Source organism: Molothrus aeneus, chromosome 3 (assembly GCF_037042795.1).
Source record: "Molothrus aeneus isolate 106 chromosome 3, BPBGC_Maene_1.0, whole genome shotgun sequence".
In the NCBI taxonomy this organism is placed as follows: domain Eukaryota; kingdom Metazoa; phylum Chordata; class Aves; order Passeriformes; family Icteridae; genus Molothrus; species Molothrus aeneus.
The window spans coordinates 27,099,908-27,118,750 of record NC_089648.1 but is presented as its reverse complement, the minus strand read 5'-3'; the positions used below and the strand labels follow the sequence as shown (position 1 = coordinate 27,118,750).

At 40.7% G+C, this 18,843-nt stretch overlaps 1 protein-coding gene across 1 annotated transcript; it reads left to right on the top strand.

The window, feature by feature from the left end:
- Window positions 1-148: 148 nt before the first annotated feature.
- Window positions 149-16,468, top strand: SLC4A1AP (solute carrier family 4 member 1 adaptor protein). The gene is made up of 14 exons (XM_066547876.1): window positions 149-679; window positions 1,378-1,561; window positions 2,229-2,351; window positions 3,187-3,247; window positions 4,095-4,234; window positions 4,360-4,520; window positions 5,061-5,130; window positions 8,850-9,039; window positions 9,860-9,971; window positions 10,567-10,813; window positions 11,575-11,649; window positions 12,656-12,726; window positions 14,912-14,984; window positions 16,173-16,468. Exons 1-14 carry the CDS (start codon window positions 149-151, stop codon window positions 16,220-16,222), a joined length of 2,088 nt encoding a protein of 695 aa, XP_066403973.1. The 3' UTR covers window positions 16,223-16,468.
- The last annotated feature ends 2,375 nt before the right edge of the window (window positions 16,469-18,843 follow it).

The window sequence follows — 18,843 nt, the reverse complement described above, 5'->3', positions numbered from 1 at the left end:
CCGCCGCCCTCCCTAACTCGCCCCTCACGCTGCCCCGGGCCGCGCTGGGCGGCGGCGGAGCCACCCCGGGATCTGCGCCCTGCCCCCGGCACTGCAGCGCCGCGGCGCTCGTCCCCGGAGGACTCCGTTTGGGGACGGACCCGGGAAGATGGCGGAGGCGGCAGAGGCGATGGAGGCCGAGCCCGCCGAGCCCACCGCCTTCAAGCGCCCGAGCCGCCCGCTGCCCGCCGCCCCCGGGCCCGGAGAGCCGGGGCCCGGCCCGCCGGGAGCCCCCCGCGCGGTCCCCGCCGCGCCGCCCGCGCCGCGCTACGAGGAGCCGCCGTGGGGCAGCCGCCCGCCCGCCGGCTCCGGGTACGGGCTGGAGGTGCTGAAGGGCGGCGTGGTGCTGGGCTCGGTGCGGCTGGAGGACAGCAGCTGGTTCTTGGTGGGGCGGCTGCCCGGCTGCGCCGTGTCCCTGGAGCACCCGTCGGTGTCGCGGCACCACGCCGTGCTGCAGTACCGCGGCTGCTCCCCCGAGGAGCCCAGCGGCGCCGAAGCCGCCGGGTTCTACGTATACGACCTGGGCAGCACCCACGGCACCTTCCTCAACAAGGCGCGGCTGCCGCCCCGCACCTACTGCCGGGTGCGGGTGGGCCACGGGCTGCGCTTCGGGGGCAGCTCCCGCCTCTTCCTCCTGCAGGTGGGTCGGGGTTCGGGCTCGGGCGGCTCCGGAGCGTGTGGGGGTGCTAAAGGCTGGCCCGGGTCAGGCTCGGGAGTTTTCCCGGCTCTGTCGGGTGTCCGCCTGAGGTGTGGAGCGGAATGGAAGCAGCCCAGCGCTGCCGTGGTTGTGTGACTGCGAGAAAAGCTGTGGGTGTCTGCTGCCGGCTTTGCAGTGAGGTGTGGGGCTGCGGGCGCCGGGAGTGCAAAAAGCATTTCTCTCCAACAGTGTGATGTATTAGGAATGTCTTTCTGACAGTATGATGCCCCAGTGAATAAAGAACTAATATTCCTTTGTGAAAAAAGCGAGTGTTTATTAATAGGCACTTGGACAGCTCTTCGCGTGTTGTACGCACACTTCAGAAGCTGCTCATTCCTCAGATTCACCCGTGTAGTTCTGACATGAATTTTTGCCTTTAGCCTTTTAATTACAGTTATATGTGAGCTGCATCTCACTGCAGGTACACAATAATGCTTATTTCTCCCTGTCCTTCCTTTGAAAATGCCATTAAAACTAATATATTTTGGAGTGCAAACCATAACTAATGGTCAAATAATTCCACTTTTTGAAGAGCAGTGTAATGATAGACTTATATTATTATATGTAACCTGCATTTTTGCTGGAAACCCATGTTTGGGGTTTTTAAAAAACACTTCTGCTGATTTTCTGTTTTGACTTAGGGACCCAAAGAGGACCAGGAGTCTGAGTCAGAACTAACTGTGACTGAACTGAAGGCGCTACGCAAGCAGCAGCAAGCAAAATTAGAAAAGACAATGTTGGGAGAGGACTCTGATGAGGAAGATGAGAAAGAGGAGAGAAATGAAAGGAGTCAGAATAGTGATCTGAGCTGCTCGTGGGGCATGGGTAAGTGATGGTATGTCAATTGGCTGATATGCAGTCTGTAAGCCTGTTTTCACTGAATATTAGGGTTAATATTCCAACTGGCTGCCAAGAGTCACAATCCAGTCAAGGTTTTTGAGTACAAATTAATCCTTTTGCTGTTAAAAAGAAGGGTAAGTGACAAACTAACATCCAGTGAGCTTGTTTTAAACGTGAGGAGGTAATTTACCTATACCTATAAAAGGCCATGAAACTTAGAGCTTAATTAATGCTCTTTGGTTTGCTCCTGTGATGATGTCCACACTTTAGGCCAAGAGGTGAAATTTAACTGCTTGAGACTTCTATGCAGTATAGCTGTCTTTACATTTAAACAGAATATCCACATATTCGAGCTAGGTAAATTATAATTAATGAGCTTTTTGCAACAAAGTCAGCTGGGTCTTTTTGAGTGTACAAGCTCATAAACCTTTGAAAGTACTGAAACTGACATTGATCTGCAAAACTGAATCACGTGTTGGAATAACTATAGCGAAAAAACTAATTTTTTTTATTGAGTGCAGGAATAATGAAGTTAAGGGAAGTAATTTTATGATGTAGCTGCTACTTCTGTCAAACTAATGAAAGTTGAAATATGCTGGTGTTCTCTTTCTCATGTTTCACGGGGTTTTTTTGGACTTTGTGTGTCTTCCAGGTGAGGATGCTGAGGAGGATGAGGTTGAAGAAAACCCTATTGCTGTTGACTTTCAGGATGTTCAAGATGCCTTTTATATGAAAGACCCTAGGAAGGCCTTGCAGGGCTTTTTTGATAGAGAAGGTAATTATTTCTTTTTTTATTAAATGTGATTTTTTTTACTTAGCGAAGTGTTACTTTGTTGTTTATGTTTCAGGGGGATTTAAGGTGTTATGTGGGAGCAAAACTTTTCTGTAATACTGTGGGTAACATTTTTTGTTTCATCAGGTTTTGGTGGGGATTTGTGGTAGTTTGTTTTGGGTTTTTTTCATTAAAACTTGGCCCACCATTGTATATCTGAGTCTTAGTTACTAATTCCTAAACTGCAGTGAGCAGCTTGTATTCTGGAATATTCTTCAGCTTGTATCCTCTGGAGTTACACTCAAACTTCACCCGTGCTTTGAAGCTATGCAGAAAAATCAAAACCCCTCAATTTCCAGACTGATTGCCTTGGAGATGGCTGTAATTGTGTATAACTGTAAAATGGGAAAATCTGAAAAAGACAAAAAGCAACAATTAAGTGGCCTAAAGTTTCAGTGGTTGCTAGTGAAACTTAATATTCAGTTACTTATTGAAGTGACAGAGCAACCTTCAAGACAAACAGTATCTGTGAATTCAGATTACAAACTGTTGTTGCTTCAGTGTCATTTACTTTAATACATGCAGAGACAAGATTGGTTTTTTTTCTTTGAATTACATGTTCCTAAGTAGGCCACTTACAGATTTTTTGGTCTGAAAAAGCCTTGATTTTGAAAAAAAAAACCCAAATCAGCATAAGTAAATCAAAATCATGGTATGTTACAAGAGCTTGTTATCCCTTTTGTTTAGAAGAATGTCCCATGACATTCTTCTCTGCTGTAAAGATTATTCCTGCTTATTTCAATTTTGGTTACTACATCGATTTTCTTTTCTTGTCTAGGAGAAGAGTTAGAATATGAGTATGATGATCGTGGGCACAACAGCTGGCTATGCAGGATCAAGTATGTACATCTCTATTCCTTTGGTACATGGAAGTTGACTGTTTTTGAATTTGCAAACAGAAGCTGAAGGAATTACTTGTTGTGGCAAGGAAGCCAGCTGAATTTAGACTTAAGCCCTGATAGTGAGACAGAAGTTCAAGGATCAGTGCCTAGTTCAGTGTCTGTGCTCCTTTTTTTCCTGACAGGATTTGGTTTTCCTAGGGGATGAAAATTGAGAAAGCAAGAGAGTAGGTTCTTTCAGCTCCCCTTGTTTTGAGCAGTATGTGAAATAGAATACAAGAGTAGAAACTAGGAAACAATCTCTTTCAATTCCTAATGAGAAAGATCAAAAAACCCCAAACTTAATTCTACTGTATGCCTGATTTCAGTTCCTGTATGGTATAAGACAGTTTTTGAGGGCTTCCTGCTAGAGGCCACATGTAATTCTTTTATAAGACAAGAGGAGGTGAGGTGGAAATTAAGTCAACAAGTCTCAACATAGTAATGATTGTACTGCTTAAAAATCCTTTGCTTCATCATGGAAACTATTTGTTATTCATGTTGTATGGATACAAGATACCTGTACTTAAAATGATTCAGGCATTGACATTTATTTTTTAACTTCCTGTATTTCTAATGGAATAAATAGAGGAAAAATTATTGTTTGGACCAGTGAAATACAAATTGACTTGCTTGATTAGGAAATCATGCTTGTGTTTTAATTGGTTCTGTATGAAATGAAAATTGGAAAAATTTAACACAAAAAAAAGATAAAAATTAAATGGCAATGCCATTGTAAAATATCTGAGTAGCATCCCTGAAAAGCTGTTTGTATCTGAGCTGTTCTCTGATCCTTCAAACTGAACAGGTTGCCTGTGGATGATGCATCAGGGAAGCAGCTGGTGGCAGAGGTTCTCCATTCAGGAAAAAAGAAGGAAGCAATGATACAATGTGCACTGGAAGCTTGCAGGTTGCTGGATGCTCGAGGAGTACTGAGGCAGGAAGCAGGTGAATAACTGTGATCATTCTAAATGCCCTAAATTAGGGATTTGAGATTGCTATCTTGAATTAGCTTTATTGCTGAGTGATATGCAAATCATTTTGTTTCTTGCCTTCTCCTGTGCCTTTCTCAGTGTCCCGAAAAAGGAAATCAAAGAACTGGGAAGATGAGGATTTCTATGACAGTGATGATGACACCTTCCTCGATCGAACTGGTGCTGTGGAAAAGAAACGACTGAACAGAATGAAGAAAGCTGGTAAAATAGAAGAAAAACCAGAGACTTATGACTCTCTGGTAAGAACAATTGTTATGACATGTCAGGGTTACTCTCCCATGCCTGTATTATATTATGACAAACGAGAAATCTTATTGCCTCATGGCAGTGGATGAAGGAAATGCCAGAACAGGATACTTTTAAATTAGTTCTAAATAATTGGAAAATAATTCCAAGCTTTTAAACCCACAGGACACATCCCAAAGAAATATCTCATTCTCTTTCAAAGAATAAGAATCCTGGATTGACAGGCAAATGACAAACAATAAGTCCTACAAAGACAGTAGGTTGTGAGGGATAGGAAGGGTTGCTGGTGTAACAATGCTGCAGAAGAATTATGCATACTGTCGTGTTTCAGAAATGGTCTAAATAATTTTCCATGTCAAAAAATGAGTAAGTTGTTTACGAAGAATCTAGACTTCTATTTTTTTTTCAGCCCAGGAAGTCCTGGTCAAAGCTCAGAAGTAGAAAAGTGGAAGTAATGTGATAGGATACTTGAGTAACTGTTAAAATGAGATTTTGGCAAGGTAAAGTCTTCTAAGCATGTTGTTCTCTCATAGATCACAAAGTTAAAAGAAGCAGAAAATGAGCTTTCTGAGATAACAGAGAAGCTGAAGGTTTCAGGGAAAGGTAAGGCATGAAGTTTATTTGATCACAGTGCTTTCCATAAAGGATAATACAGAGCCGAAAATTATCTTAGAGAGATTTCTCTTTTCAAAGGTTGGGTTTTGGTTTTTTTTTTCAGTGTTCACTTTTCACAAAGGGATAGGAAGGTTTGCAGGTCACTGAGTTAGCTTGAGAGAATTCTTACAGTCTTCATCCAATAGTTGATGTACTTTATTTATAGTCACTTGCTAATGAATGCAGCTTTTTCCAAAGCAAGCAGCATCTAAGTTCAAGTAAGGTGGCAAGTGTACAAGCTCCTGGAGTTCTGAAAGAGTGAATATTATTATGGTTTATCTGCCCATATTGCTGAAAGTGACCCAATTTGAGGAACACTGTTTTTTCCACTCCCTTAAAAAACATTTATAAGGGAGGAGGAAAGAACTCACAGAAAAGGTAATATATTTTATTTCACTTGTTATAAACACGCTATATAATGAAAAGGTGGGAAGCAAGAAATGTGGAGACAAAACAGTTGACACTTAACCCATATGTTCAGTGAACATGCCAGTAGAGGAGAGTGCCATTCAGGCTCTAGGATGATGCCTTTGTTTCTAAAGGCAGAGCCTTTCCAGACCAGTGATGGTATCTGTTAGTGAGTTATGTTTAAAAGCTGCATTTGTACCAATGGCTGCATTTGCTTTCTGTTACTGATGATGTCTCATGGAGTAAAAGGAAGGCAGGAAGGAAATGTGTTTATGCTGGTTGTTCACACAAAAGCCTTGCTAACAGAGTTGGCATTAATAAAGGCTGCACCATGAGTTTGTCAGAAGTTTCTCTCCAGGAAGCCGAGCTGCAGTGTGACAGCTGGGCTATCTTCTGTGCATTACACGGCTGTGTTTCTTTCTAGTTATTCAGAAAGAAAGTTATTCTAGTTATCCACACCAAAACTCATTTATATCAATATCTTTGTTGGTGATTTATTATACCAGATCCCTGTTCAAAGAGCAGTATCATTCCACCAACCATACAAACTGATGTTCTCTGTGTTTGAAAGAATTGTTTTCAGCCTTATACTTCTGATAAGTAATTAGCAATTGACCAGCAAAATAAACTAATGCTTTGATTGTCTGAGGGGTGTAATTCCAAGCTTTCATATCTTCAGATACCTTTGTTTCTACTGATACTGTTTCTCAACAAGACTGCTGAATTACATTGTAGCAGAGACTGGGTGAAGGGAGACTCGGTTCATTTTTATACTTTTACTAACACCATATAATGCTGTAGGCCCCTTCCCTACCAAAACTTGGTTATGCAATCCCAATACATATGTTTTTGTAAGTTGCAGGTGGTTGCACAGCTAGTTTAGAGCCTTAGAAAAAAGTGCAGTCTTGGCAGTTACTGAAGCACAGAATCATTCAGTATTGGATGGGAATTCCCAGAACTAGGCCAGGGTGAAACAAACATATCAAATATTGAATCAATCAGCTGGTTTGTTTGGGTGTTCTCTAGATCCTTTGGTTTTCTCTTATTTGAATGCTTTAGGTTAATCACAGAAGTTGAGAAGGCCAGGAGCAGGGTTATTGACCATGGAACATTTGTTGCAATGTCATGACCTGTCCAGCAAAGCTCCTGCATTACATCCAGTTCTGAAACCTCAATGCACTTGTGTTTGCTCTAAATGATTATTTGGAGACTAAAGACAAGAGTGTAGAGACACCAGTGAGTGAATGACAGGCTAAATTGCTACACCTCTTACCAAGCACTTGGAGAAATTAAGTAGTTGTCTAAAAAAGTCTCAGTAGAAATTCACAAATTGTTCCCTGGGGTTCTTCAGAACTAATTACTGGTGGACTAACTTGGTATCACTCATTCACTGATGCTGCTGAATGCAGATCAAATATGTGGAGCTCTTCAGTCTCATCTTTGGTTGCCTGTTCAGGAAAAATATCAATAAGTTGATGGTGCAGTAAATAGCCCTGTAGCTTTTTCTCACTGGGATATAAAGTATAATAGACGTGATTGATTCACCTCCTAGTAATGTCAGATTTTAATTCAATAGTGTAGAAAACTGCTGTGACAGATAAGGAATGCTAACTGTAACCCTGCAAGCTGAGCTGGCTGGTATTAGGCACTGTTGGTGGAATTGAGCAGAGAATCCAATTTGCAAGAAGAGGTGATCCAACTCCCTGAGCATCGCTCTCTGACTGAAGCACTTACACCACTCTGCAGTGCAGCAGTGAGCTCTGGATTTAATTGTGGAGCTTTAATTGTTCTGAAGAATGTGACTACTCACTAAACCACATCTTTGTAATTTGATGTTTAAATCAAATTATCATTCTGCTCAGCTCCTGCCTGCAAGGAGGTTTAGACATTGTTAACAATACCTTCTCATTGTTGGTTTTTATTGTGGTTCATATAAATAGTTGTGATGAAAAGAAAGAGTATTTCTATAAGAATTTCTTTTATGACATGTTTTGTCATAATTTATGCTTGCATGGAGGTGGATAACTGTTTCTTATCTTTTGAAGCCTATTAATTCTGTATATCTTTGAACAGTTACTGCTGTGGCTTTAGTGTATTTTCAAATGGTAAACTGTTTTGTTTTACATCAGAAATATCCTTTTCAATTGCATCCATTTATAAGCATGAGTCTTATTAGACTTTCCTCTAATTATTTAAGTCTTGTAAAACTGCTCAAATGTGTACTCTTTAGAATAACTTGGTCTGGTTTATTTTTATGCATTTATAATTTCAAGTGCTACTTAATTAGCTCAAGCTGAACTGAAAATAGCTCATTGATCAAATAATTACACTTGTGCATATATACAAAAACACTTATAAGGCAGAAAATACATATTGGATTTGCCACTTTTCATTGAATATTAAAAGGCAGAAAACTATCTGTCAAAAGACTTGTTAAAATTCTGGCAAGAACATTTTTCTTTCTTTGTCTCCAGGTTATTTTTGAATACCATATAACAACTTCTGAAATACTTTTCAAGCCACAGAAAGGCATTTTTCTGGATCTTTTTGTTTGGTTATTTTAAATCCAGGTATTAGAAGAGTATTTATTATTCTTACTCATTAGAAATTCAGTTTTAGCTCCTGAGTTTTATTTTAATTAGTCAACTATGCATAATATTGTTAATATTTTGAAATTAGGTGGAGTAGAAAGACTGTCAACTTTTTCAAGTTCAAAGCAGTTTTCTTGCAGAAAATCTAGTCAAAATAAAGGGACATTCTGTGTGATTGGCCTAATGCATGAAATTTGGTTTGTATGCACTCTTTCAGGAGTACAAGGCAGCATTGATTGATTTTGAACTTTACAAAAGTTATGACATAAACATCCCAGGAATGTCAAAATCTGATTCCCTATGCAGTGGTGTAGATTTTCGTGTGGGTGAGATTAGTTTCGTTTGTGACTACAAAAAAATCCCTAAGCCACTTTTTTAGGGAGAGCAGATATAGAAGTGAGATGAACAACCAGGAATAGCACTCACAAAGAACCATTCCATTTTAAGAGAGGCTTTTTTAGGTAAGTGAATTAAAGTTTACTTTCAGGCTTTTGTTAGGAGAAATGCTTTCATCTCTCCAGGCCTAACAACCTCCATTATTTCACAATTCAACAGAATCTTACCGAGAGGATAGTTGTTCCTATGTATCTTATTCTCTAAAGGCAAGACCTGATGATTACAGTTAGCTCCCCACCATAACATTATACATCTTCCCTTTATCTTGCCTAGTCCAGTCCCATCCAGCAGCTCAGGATTCTTTGGATGAGTTCATGACTGAAATGAAATCAGGATGCACACTGGACAGTGTGGCACGCAAGAAGCTTCACCTGCGGTCGTTTGAACTGAAGAAAGAGCAGCAGAGACTGAAAGGGCTGATAAAGCTTGTCAAGCCTACAGAGCTGCCTGAGCTGAAGCCCCAGTAAGTTTTGGTGAAAACATAAACAGTTACTTTTCCCTTTATTTTTATCCATGAGCAGTTGTGCAAGCCCAGTAAATAGGCAGCTTTCCAATCACAAAAGCAGGACAGCCTTCCAAGCTACCTGGCTCAGCTCTTGAGGAAGCTGCTGTGCCTCTGGGCTACTGCAGCATCTGTGGCTGAGGGAAATGCACAGCACTGGAGTGAGACCAGCCCAAGCTGGCAGGATGACAGGGGTAAGGGACTGGAAGCAGACTGTTAGCTTCTTTAACTTTTTTCCCATGTGCATCCAAAAGGAACTGCAGAATTTTACAGATACTATGTACAACATGAAACCCACTTTCACTCTGTGAAATGTATTTGGAAGTCAAATGTAGTGGCTGTTCAGCTACTGCCTAGCAGCACCACTGCAGTTTGAGAGGGTGTGTGCTGGGTTCATTCACTAGTGGCAACTTGATTTAGAGGTTAATTACCTAATTCATTTAAATTAAGGTTTGGCCTCCAAGTGTGTTTTTATGTATAAATATGTGTGTATGTATGCAGTTGAATTCAAGGGAGTCTATGTGATACAGAGGGTTTTTCCCTTGTTTATTTAGTTTTTGCTTCCTATTGTGGCATGTGTCTGAATTCCACAACATATATATGTAGGATGGAGGAGTCATCATCTCCTGCAGCATCCTCCTTGGATGCTGCAAGTAGGAGAAAAATAAAAGGATTTTTATATATTCACTTCTCCTAGGCAGACCTTTTTTTTATTATTTGTATAGATAAGATTTGTTTGATACTTTGTATACTGTTTCCCTTTCTGTCTAATTTTTATTAGGAGTGGGAGTTACAGTCTGAATGCAGAGAACAAGCCTAAAAAGATGAACCTGCCTCTCTTTGGTGCAATGAAAGGGGGGAGCAAATTCAAACTGAAAACTGGAAGCCTAGGGGTAAGTTGGACTTGTAGGTGTTGCAGGTCAGTGGCTGTTTGTGGCACCACCTTCTCAGGCTGTGGGGGCTGTAGGTGGAAGCTGTGTCTCCTAACATGCATGGAAACAGCATGGAGGTGCAGCCTGTGGCAGTGGAAGGTGCATGGGCAACGAGCAGGGGCTGTTGGATGTTGTTTGCTGCCAGCAGTTGCCATTCCATGTCTTTGTACAGCCAGTTTCCTGGGGCACAGCTGTGGTCAAAAGGCAGTGGATCAAGAGAGGCAATCTGGGGACATAAGGCTGAAGCAGTGCTCTGCCTCAGCAGCCAGTCCTTTTCTTGTTTTTCTGCATCTTCATAGCCAAGATCATATCCATGACTGATGCAGTTTCCAGTGTCCCTCTTAGGAAAAGACTGCACTCCTTGTTTATGGACTGGACATGATTTTTCATCTTCCATCTCTACTAATAACTTTTCCTTAAACCCAAACTATTTGTCATCCTGAGAGTGTTTCCTTACCAGCTGTCTCTGACAGTGCTGTGTGTGCTTTCTCTTGTAATGAGTGTCTGTGACATCTGCCTCTGTCTTGGCACTGATGCCCAAGTCTGTGTCTTGCAGAAATTGCCTGTTAAGCGTCCAGACATCCCTGAAAACTTGTTAAAAACAAAAGATGATGGACCAGAAGAGGAGGAGGAGGAGGAGGAGGAGGAGGAAGAAATGGAAGAGCAGCAAGAAGCAGATGCAGTAAACAGCAGAGTGTCAGACCTGGAAATGAAGATGACAATAGAGAAAGAAACAGGGAAAGAAACTCATGCTCCTGATGGCTCTCCTTGCAGTAACAAAAATCTAGAATCCTATCAGGATGGTAAACCATTGTTTCTGATTTTTCTAGTAATGAAGATGAGTCTGTTACTGCTGAACTTTTAAGAGCTATGTGAATCAATTGTTTGAGTCACAGGTTCTCCAGCCTATTTATTTTCCATAGTTTATTTGCCATGAGTTCAGAGTCCTTGTGGCAGCAGCTGAGGTTCACGTGGTTCTAGGTGAATCTCTGCTTGGCAGTCAGTTTTTCATGCTTTTTGGTGAAATAGAACAAATCTCCTGGAAGTAAGGAAGTCCTATTTTGATAAGCCCTGTTTCCATTAAATTGATTGTCCAAATGAAAACAACTGCAATGTTTTGTTGGCAGTAAAAGTGGCATAATAAGAAAACAAATGTCTGCAAAACTTCAGATCCATTTGTAGGGAGGAAAAACAATTTCAAAAGTGGTAATGGAAAGGTATCTTTGAGGTGTCTCCAATCTCTCCTTTCCTGTATCAGCCTGATGCATTTGAAAACTCAGTAATGATGTTTCTCAGTGAACAGTATGTTTGATAGCAGAAAGCTAGTTCTAGCTTTTTGGCTTAATGCTGGACATGTTGCTGCAGAGAAGTGTTTTAACAGATCACAGAATTTTCTTTATTGTATTGCAATGGACTTGGTGGATGAAATAATTTGGAAGACTTTTGAGAGAAGAGTTTTTCCTGAGACAAATGTAGCAAAGAGTTTTGTGCTTGGTCTCAGGGATGCACTCTGCTCATCAGAGTTAGTGAAGTGCCACTAAGCTCTTCCTTTCTTGTGTTACAGGGGTTGATTCTCTGCCTGAGCCAAAGGTACTGAGGAATGAATCTCAGATGGGACCCTCACAAGAGAAATCCCAAGGTGAACAGTACAGTACAGACTATTTTGTAATAGCATGTGGGTGTAGAAACTAACTAAAGGACTTAGTATCTTACATGGGTCAAAGGAAACTGAGCCTAATCTAGAGCCTAAAGAATCTAGAATTGAAATGAAAATTTGTGTTTTGCTTGGAAGTGGTAAGGGTGTGGTAAAGACTGGGCACTATGTTACAGCTGTCCTTGCTTTTCATAGTCATTAATTGTTTAGAGTTTTTTGTTCCAAAAAATCAGCATGAGAAGAATAATTCATTTAGGAGACTATGATGATGCTTTTTCCTCTGTTATTCTTTTGCACTAGCTCTTAATGCTACAGAAGGGACAAAACTTTCTTTTATAAAGTAACAAATGCTACATAACATTAGGTAATAATCTGCTGGTGACCTAGATGATGCCTCTGCATGTATGCACAAAAAATCAGATCTTCAAAATGAAGAATGGTGGGTGTACATGGAGGAGATTTTTATGACCTTTCTATTTATTTTGTAACTCAGACTCCTTAGAATCTGTCCTCATCATCTTACCCATAGAGAGCCATGAGAGTATCAGTATTTCAAATACTAAGTGGCAGAAAACCAAGGAATTCTTTTCACCCATCAACTCTAAAGTTTGGTGTTTGTTTGTTTTTTTAAAAAGCAAATTGGTCCTGCACATTTCCTGCTCCTTCCCTTCTAAATCAATCACTGCAGTGATGACAGAGTGTCTTTCAGAAAATAAGCATCTGCCATTAACTAAAGTTAATATTACAGAATCACTATAGAGGATCTTGCTAAACTACATTCAGTTGCATGACTGACAGTGTATTTAACCTAAGTTAAATCTAGGAAAAACAGTAAGATGTTCAGCAGTATTATTCTCAAGTAATTGTGGTACAGTGAGATATCATGGATTTCCTTATGGATGTATAAATTTTTATGTGAACTTCCTATAAGTTTATATCATAGAATTGGTCATTTGTGCTGTGTCATGAAACAATTCTGCTTTCTTTCCAGCACCCAAGGTAGTAAATAAGGAACCTGAAGAGACATCTGAGAGAGTTAAGAAAATCAATAGCTCAAGCAAGGTCAGTTACAACACCATGACTCCTGCAGCTTAAGAGGAAGGCATTTCTAGGCTCTTTTGTAGTGAATTAGTAACAAATTGATGGAGTCTAACTTGGTGATTAGCAGTGCTTCTCTGCTAAGACCCAAATGTAGAACTATACACTGCCATTGAACACAGACTTTGGGGTCTCCAATGAAAAGGTAAAACACAGCATTTCAGGCATGCTAGAGGCTCTCTGTTCAATCACAAAAGTTATTTTTTTCACCTTTTCACTTGGCAGTTACTGATTGCTGCTTCTTCTGTATCACAAGTGTTGTAGAACATAGGTGCTCTCCAGGCTTTGGAATGTCAATGCAGAGCTTTCCTTGGAGAGCAGCCTGGGAAATACATATTGGCTGACACAGAACACTGTACTCAAGCTGCAGTTAGTCTGTGTCAAACCTCATCCTTCTCTGGAAGATGTGAAAGAGATGAGTTTGAAAGATTAATGTCTTTTGCAACCAAGTTATCACTAAATTTGAGTGGCTGTACCAGACAGTGTTTCTCCTGTGCATAAAATTTGTATTAAAATGTAAATTATGTGAGCTTTGCACATTTTGGGACTCAGTCAATTGTTGCCTTCCTGAAGCTGGGAAGGATCTCCTCTGACAGCCTAATGATTATTGTGAGGATCTTCCCTTCAGAGGGTGTCCCACACCCTTCTGCTGACTGCCCTCAGAGGAGATTACTGTACTTGGTAGACCATGAATTCTGACCACTGGGACAGTTTCTTTGTGGGGACCATCAAATTTTAGCCCTGCAGCACTTACTGAACCTCAGATCCCTGCATCCTGTGTGTGCTGACTGCTGCTTTGTTAGTCCTGGCCAAGGACCCAGGGATTGGGTAGGCACAGTCCTCAGAACTGTCTTTTGTTCCTGGCCTTGCTAAAGATGCTGAAATCAGGAGTTTATTTATACTGGTGAAGCCCAAGTTTTACCACTGTTATGAATATGGGAGGACAAGGCAGTTTTTCATGCTGAGGCAGTCAAGTCAGCACCTCTCATCAGCAGAGAGTTTGCTGTAACACTAAGCATTCTCCAAATGCCAGATGGCTTAGGTGTATTCTTTCTCCCATCACAAATCACTTTTTCCACATGCTGTCTCTGCCTTTGGGCTCAGATCTTGCATGGAAAGTATCAAGTCAGTTGGGTTTTTTGTGGTAGTTTTTTTTTTTTTTTTTTTGGGTTTTTTGGGGTTTTTTTTGTAATATTTCAATAACTTTGAATCATGTAAAACTGGAAAAACAATTTTCAAGTGATTGTTCACAAGCCATATTTAAAATCTGTATAGCTCTGCAGTCTAATGTTTTGGAAAACATTAGTCTTCTGAAAAAGCTGTTGTAGATGTTATTTTGGGGAAGGAAAATTATTGAGGAAAATTAAATTTGTTTCATCTCATAACTTTAGACTGTAATGATGGTACAGAGTAATGCAAATCAGTGCTGAGTAACTTGGCATTATTTTGAGCTCTTAAGTCTTGCACTCTACAGTTGTATGATTTTTTTTTTTTACCTGCAGTTGTTGGAAACAGAAATTGTTGAGAAAATGATGCTGATGTGGCAAAAACTAAAAATCTAGTGACAAAAAAGATACTGCTGTGTCAACAACTGCATTGCAAGTGACCTGTTGGGGTTTGCTTTAACATTTCAAGATGCCAGTGAGACCTGAAAACAATGAGTGTTCTTTTCTTTTTGAAAACTAAGTTACCCTGATATAATACCTGAGCTTTTATAAGCTCCACTTTGAAAATCACCTGAAACCCAAAGTTTTCAGTGGTATTGTGCATTGAAATCAGTAAGGCACCTATTGAATATCCTGCTCTAAAGCTTTCCCTGCATAAAGACATCCTATGCCAAATGACATCACTAAACATTAGGCTTAAACTGTCCAGAAGTGGACAGGTTCTGTTTTGAGGGGGAAATTGGACTGGATGACCTCCAGTGGACCCCTCTAAACAGCATTTTTATTAGTCTGTGACTGTAATGGAAATGAACTGGATCTATTTGAGGGTTTGATTTTTTTCTCTATTACTGTTTTCATCCCTGACTCTTGTGGAAATAACCCTCACCTCTGATTATTTGTCTCTGAATTAGTGAGGGATTTAGTGGTTGTGACACACTAGTGGAGGGATACAGCACCTTAAAAAATCTTTGCTCTCTTTGCAGGTCCAACAACCTTTTTTTTCCTCACAGTACCCAGATGATGACCCAGACTACTGCGTATGGATTCCTCCTGCAGGTATCAACCATTTCCTTACTAGTTTTAGTCTCATAACTCAGGAATCTTCCTAATAAATCATCAGTATGTCCTTTTAAGTCCTTGGAAAAAAGCTAATCCGGGAATACTTTACCCAGAACCTGATGTTTTGTGGCAGGCTATGCCCCATGTTTGTTGTATGGCCATGCAAGTCTTGCAGTGAGGTACAGACCATATCTGTAGTAGCCTCATGGCAATGGAGAGACACACCTGAAGTTGTTTTTCAGTTTTGTAACACCTGAGAGAGCTAACTGCATTCACACATGGTTGTATGATAACCTAGTTGAAAGACCAGCTCAAACCTTTCTTAGGGATAAATGCTCCAGCAATGTCAGAATTGTCAGTTTTCACAGAAGTCTGTGAAATCCAAAAATGCTTCTTTGCAGTTTTTTTCAAAATTCATTGGAATACAAACACTTGAGTCAGATCTTTTGGAGAAAAGTATTGATAATGCTTTGGTGAAGGCCCTCATCCAACATATGTTAAACTTGAATATTTTTTATCTTTAGTTCCAGGGTGTTTTTAGCTAGGTGAAGTTATTTTTAAACAGGGTAATGAATGTTCAGTTCCTCTAAAATAGAAAACTCATTTTCGTGCATTGAGGTTTTCAGAGTAAGTTCTAAACTTGGCCTTCACTTGATAGATTTATTACTATAATTTTTGTAAGGCTGTTGCAAGGTTATAGAAATAAGAATAAATTTCACTGAAGAAAACTGTAATCTGGTGAATCATCCTTCAGTGAAAAGACTGCACATTTCTGACATATGAATCCACAGGAACAGAATCCTGGATGCAGTAACTCCTAAGTCTGATCTGGGATAGTTAAGCAAGCTGTGTCCATAAGAGGGAGCTCTGTTTTTTGGCTCTGCCTGACAATAAATAGTCAAACTTTCCTTCTAAGCTGGCATTATGAGGACTCCAGAAAAAAAACCCAAACAAAACAGCCACACAAACAGAAATACCTGATGTAAACTTAACACTGTTAGTAAAATTGAAATGAATTCTAAGTGTAAATCAAAAGACACATTGCAGTATGCAGTCTGACTTTTTATCCTCTGTGCTCGTATGGCTGGTGCTACCTAGAGCCTCTTTCATACAGGGATACACATTTCTCTTAGGTGAGGGATAAAAGGAATAATGCAACTCTTCCTCTTCTTTTTTGTCCATTAGGTCAAAGTGGTGATGGCAAGACTCATCTCAATGAAAAATATGGCTACTAAGCTTCCAGTGCCCCAGAGTTCATCTGAGGCTTGAAGGACTGCTCTGTTTTGGACTCTTTCACTACACATTAAGTGACAGATAAGAGACTTGGATTTTCAGATGCTGTTTAAATTCAAGGGCATCAGCAGCTGCTCTGGCTCTTAGCTCTCCCTGTGTGTCCTCTGTTTGTCGTCCAGATACTTTTTTAAAGTAAAAGCCCACACATTCTTCTGCCTCTTCTTTCACTTTTAGCCTTGTTTGTTTTGTTTTGGTTTTTTTTTTTTTTAATTTGGCTTGAAACTGTAAGCTCATTTTTCCTTTTGTAAATAGAAGTAGACAAAAATATTAAAGGAATATACCTCTATACTTACAGGCTTGATAAAATTTATTCATATTGGGTTTATGCATTTAAAATAAGAAACACTACTGATTTTTTTTCTGTGGCTGCTGTTTGAAAATACTGTCATGGTAATCACAACCTAAAACTTGAGGGTTCATATTTTTTTTCCTTTTTTATGGAAAAAAGAACAACTTTCATTTTGAAAAGCAAATTGTTTTCATGTCTCCCTCGTGCAGTTGTTGGAATACCTGGTATGGAGTGGACAGGAAATAGTGAGTGAACAGTATTGTAAAGGTCCAGAAATGCCAAAGAACTGAAGAGGCTGGCACTGCTTGGCACAGGGAAACAAATGAAGAAACAAATGCAAGGATATCCTGGAAAAGCCTATAATGGAGCCTGTTCTTTTTCTGTCACAACATGAGCAAAGTGCCATCTTAATGTAGTTTAAGGCATGCCTGGTAAACAGTCTTTGTCTGGAGAAATCCCCTGGGTGACTCAGGATTATCCCAGAGCCTGTGCTGTGGTAAAGGCAAGGTCATGCAGGAAGTGTGAGGGTTTAAATAGCTGTAGGCACAACCATACAGGGGCAAGGAAAACTATAGAAATGACAGTCTTGCAAATCAGGGACACACATCCTTTGGGGTGCTTCCACAGCCAGTGGCTGCATCCTCATGGACAAATCACAGGAGGGCACCTCAGAAGCTGGGGTGAAGGGATAACCATACAACTCCTTACTTAGCAGGCTCAAGCTACACAACAGCATCTTTCTGCCTGTAATCTTCAGCATATGCAGCAGGGTTTTCTCTGCATCTGCACACCAGGCTGGGCAGCCTAAAGCTTCCTGCTTCTGGCAGAGCCATATCTTGATGTAATCCAAGGAAAGGCTGTTGCCTCTCTATTCAAAATTCCAGACCTCATAGGTTTCACAGCTGTAGCACTTCCCCAGAGTGTTTTCTAGTTCCAGGGTGTACCAGGCAACTGCAAGGGAGTTCCATTCATCAGCAGCAGGCCTGGCAGGTTTCAGACAGGGAAAATAATGATTTGCCATTTATGCTCATGAAAAGCACTAGGGCACAGAGCCCATGTAAGTACACCTTGATTGTTACCATCCTGAAGTAGGTGATCAGTGTATCTTTTCATCAGGGGCTGCTTTGTAGTACAGACAAAGGGCATTGACCTGCTGCCAGAAAACATCTCTGGGGATAAGGGCCTGGACAGTTTGGTCCTGGCTGAGACCATGAGCTCCCCATCTGTTTCTTTTCTTAGCAGCTCACTTGTGCTCCCATCTGAATCTAATGGTAAGCCCTGCTTTCGTTAGGCCATCCATCTTTTGCTTCATTGTGAACATGAACACCCAAAGGTCACCCCCACTGCATGGTTCTAGCCATTTTCATGGTGGCATTTGATATGGAAAAAGCACCCATTATGTTTGAAAGTTGTTGTCCTCCCATCAATGATCACTTTGCCACCCCAGAAGCAGTTTCTCACTTGACACTCAACAGGTGTGTAATGCATGACAGGTTTGAATGTTCTCCTTTTGAGCCAGGTATGTATGTCATTTGTCAAATACCTTTTCCCTCCAATAAGAGCTATAAATCTTAAGCTATAAAAAGTACGTGGACATGGGAGTAGAGGTCACCGTATTACACAGAAAGGCATCTACACAGCAATAAAGCTTCAACTTTTCATCAAATTCTTTCTCATCCACTGTGTGATAGGCCATCACCTTAATCTTATCTCTGTATGATCTGCAGGCCTCCTTCCAAATTTTTACATCTTGCTGGCAATAGTAACTCAGCTCTTCTGCAAGTCAAAGCTCCCCTGATGGTCTGTGTACATGTCAAGAATTGTTTTTTTTTTCCTTAAGCACCACACTGTGCAGCCTATAATAATCCTCTTGAGGAAGTGGGCCTGATTATTTGTTGAAAAAATGGAAGAAATAACTTTTGGAGCCCTTGATACCCACAACACAGGGAAGACTGCTTAGTTTCATGACTAAAAAATGTAAAAGAGTCTATGAAAATGAGAACTCTGCTTGCACATCAGTTTAACACCTTGAGTTATTAATTGCAGACATGTTTTTTCTTTCAGAAGCTGCCTGACAATGGAGCAGCCATCATAGCCTCTGGCGTTAGAGAAGCATAGCCCTGAAACTTGTGTCATTAAGCAGCTGACTCAAGTCCACGTGTCCCCTAAAACTCCCATTCTCCTTCAATTTTCCATGGCACTCCTTCATTCCATGGGGCATCTGGCACTCCCTCCATGGCAAAAATAAAATCTGGGCCATGCAGGGTTTCCTGC

Bases quoted from the DNA above. Each gene is read 5' to 3' on its own strand.
- SLC4A1AP (XM_066547876.1), top strand. From the start codon at position 149: ATGGCGGAGGCGGCAGAGGCGATGGAGGCCGAGCCCGCCGAGCCCACC. The intron at 2,352-3,186 runs GTAATTATTTCT...TTTCTTGTCTAG, and splicing joins GGGCTTTTTTGATAGAGAAG to GAGAAGAGTTAGAATATGAG. The intron at 12,727-14,911 runs GTCAGTTACAAC...CTCTCTTTGCAG, and splicing joins AAATCAATAGCTCAAGCAAG to GTCCAACAACCTTTTTTTTC.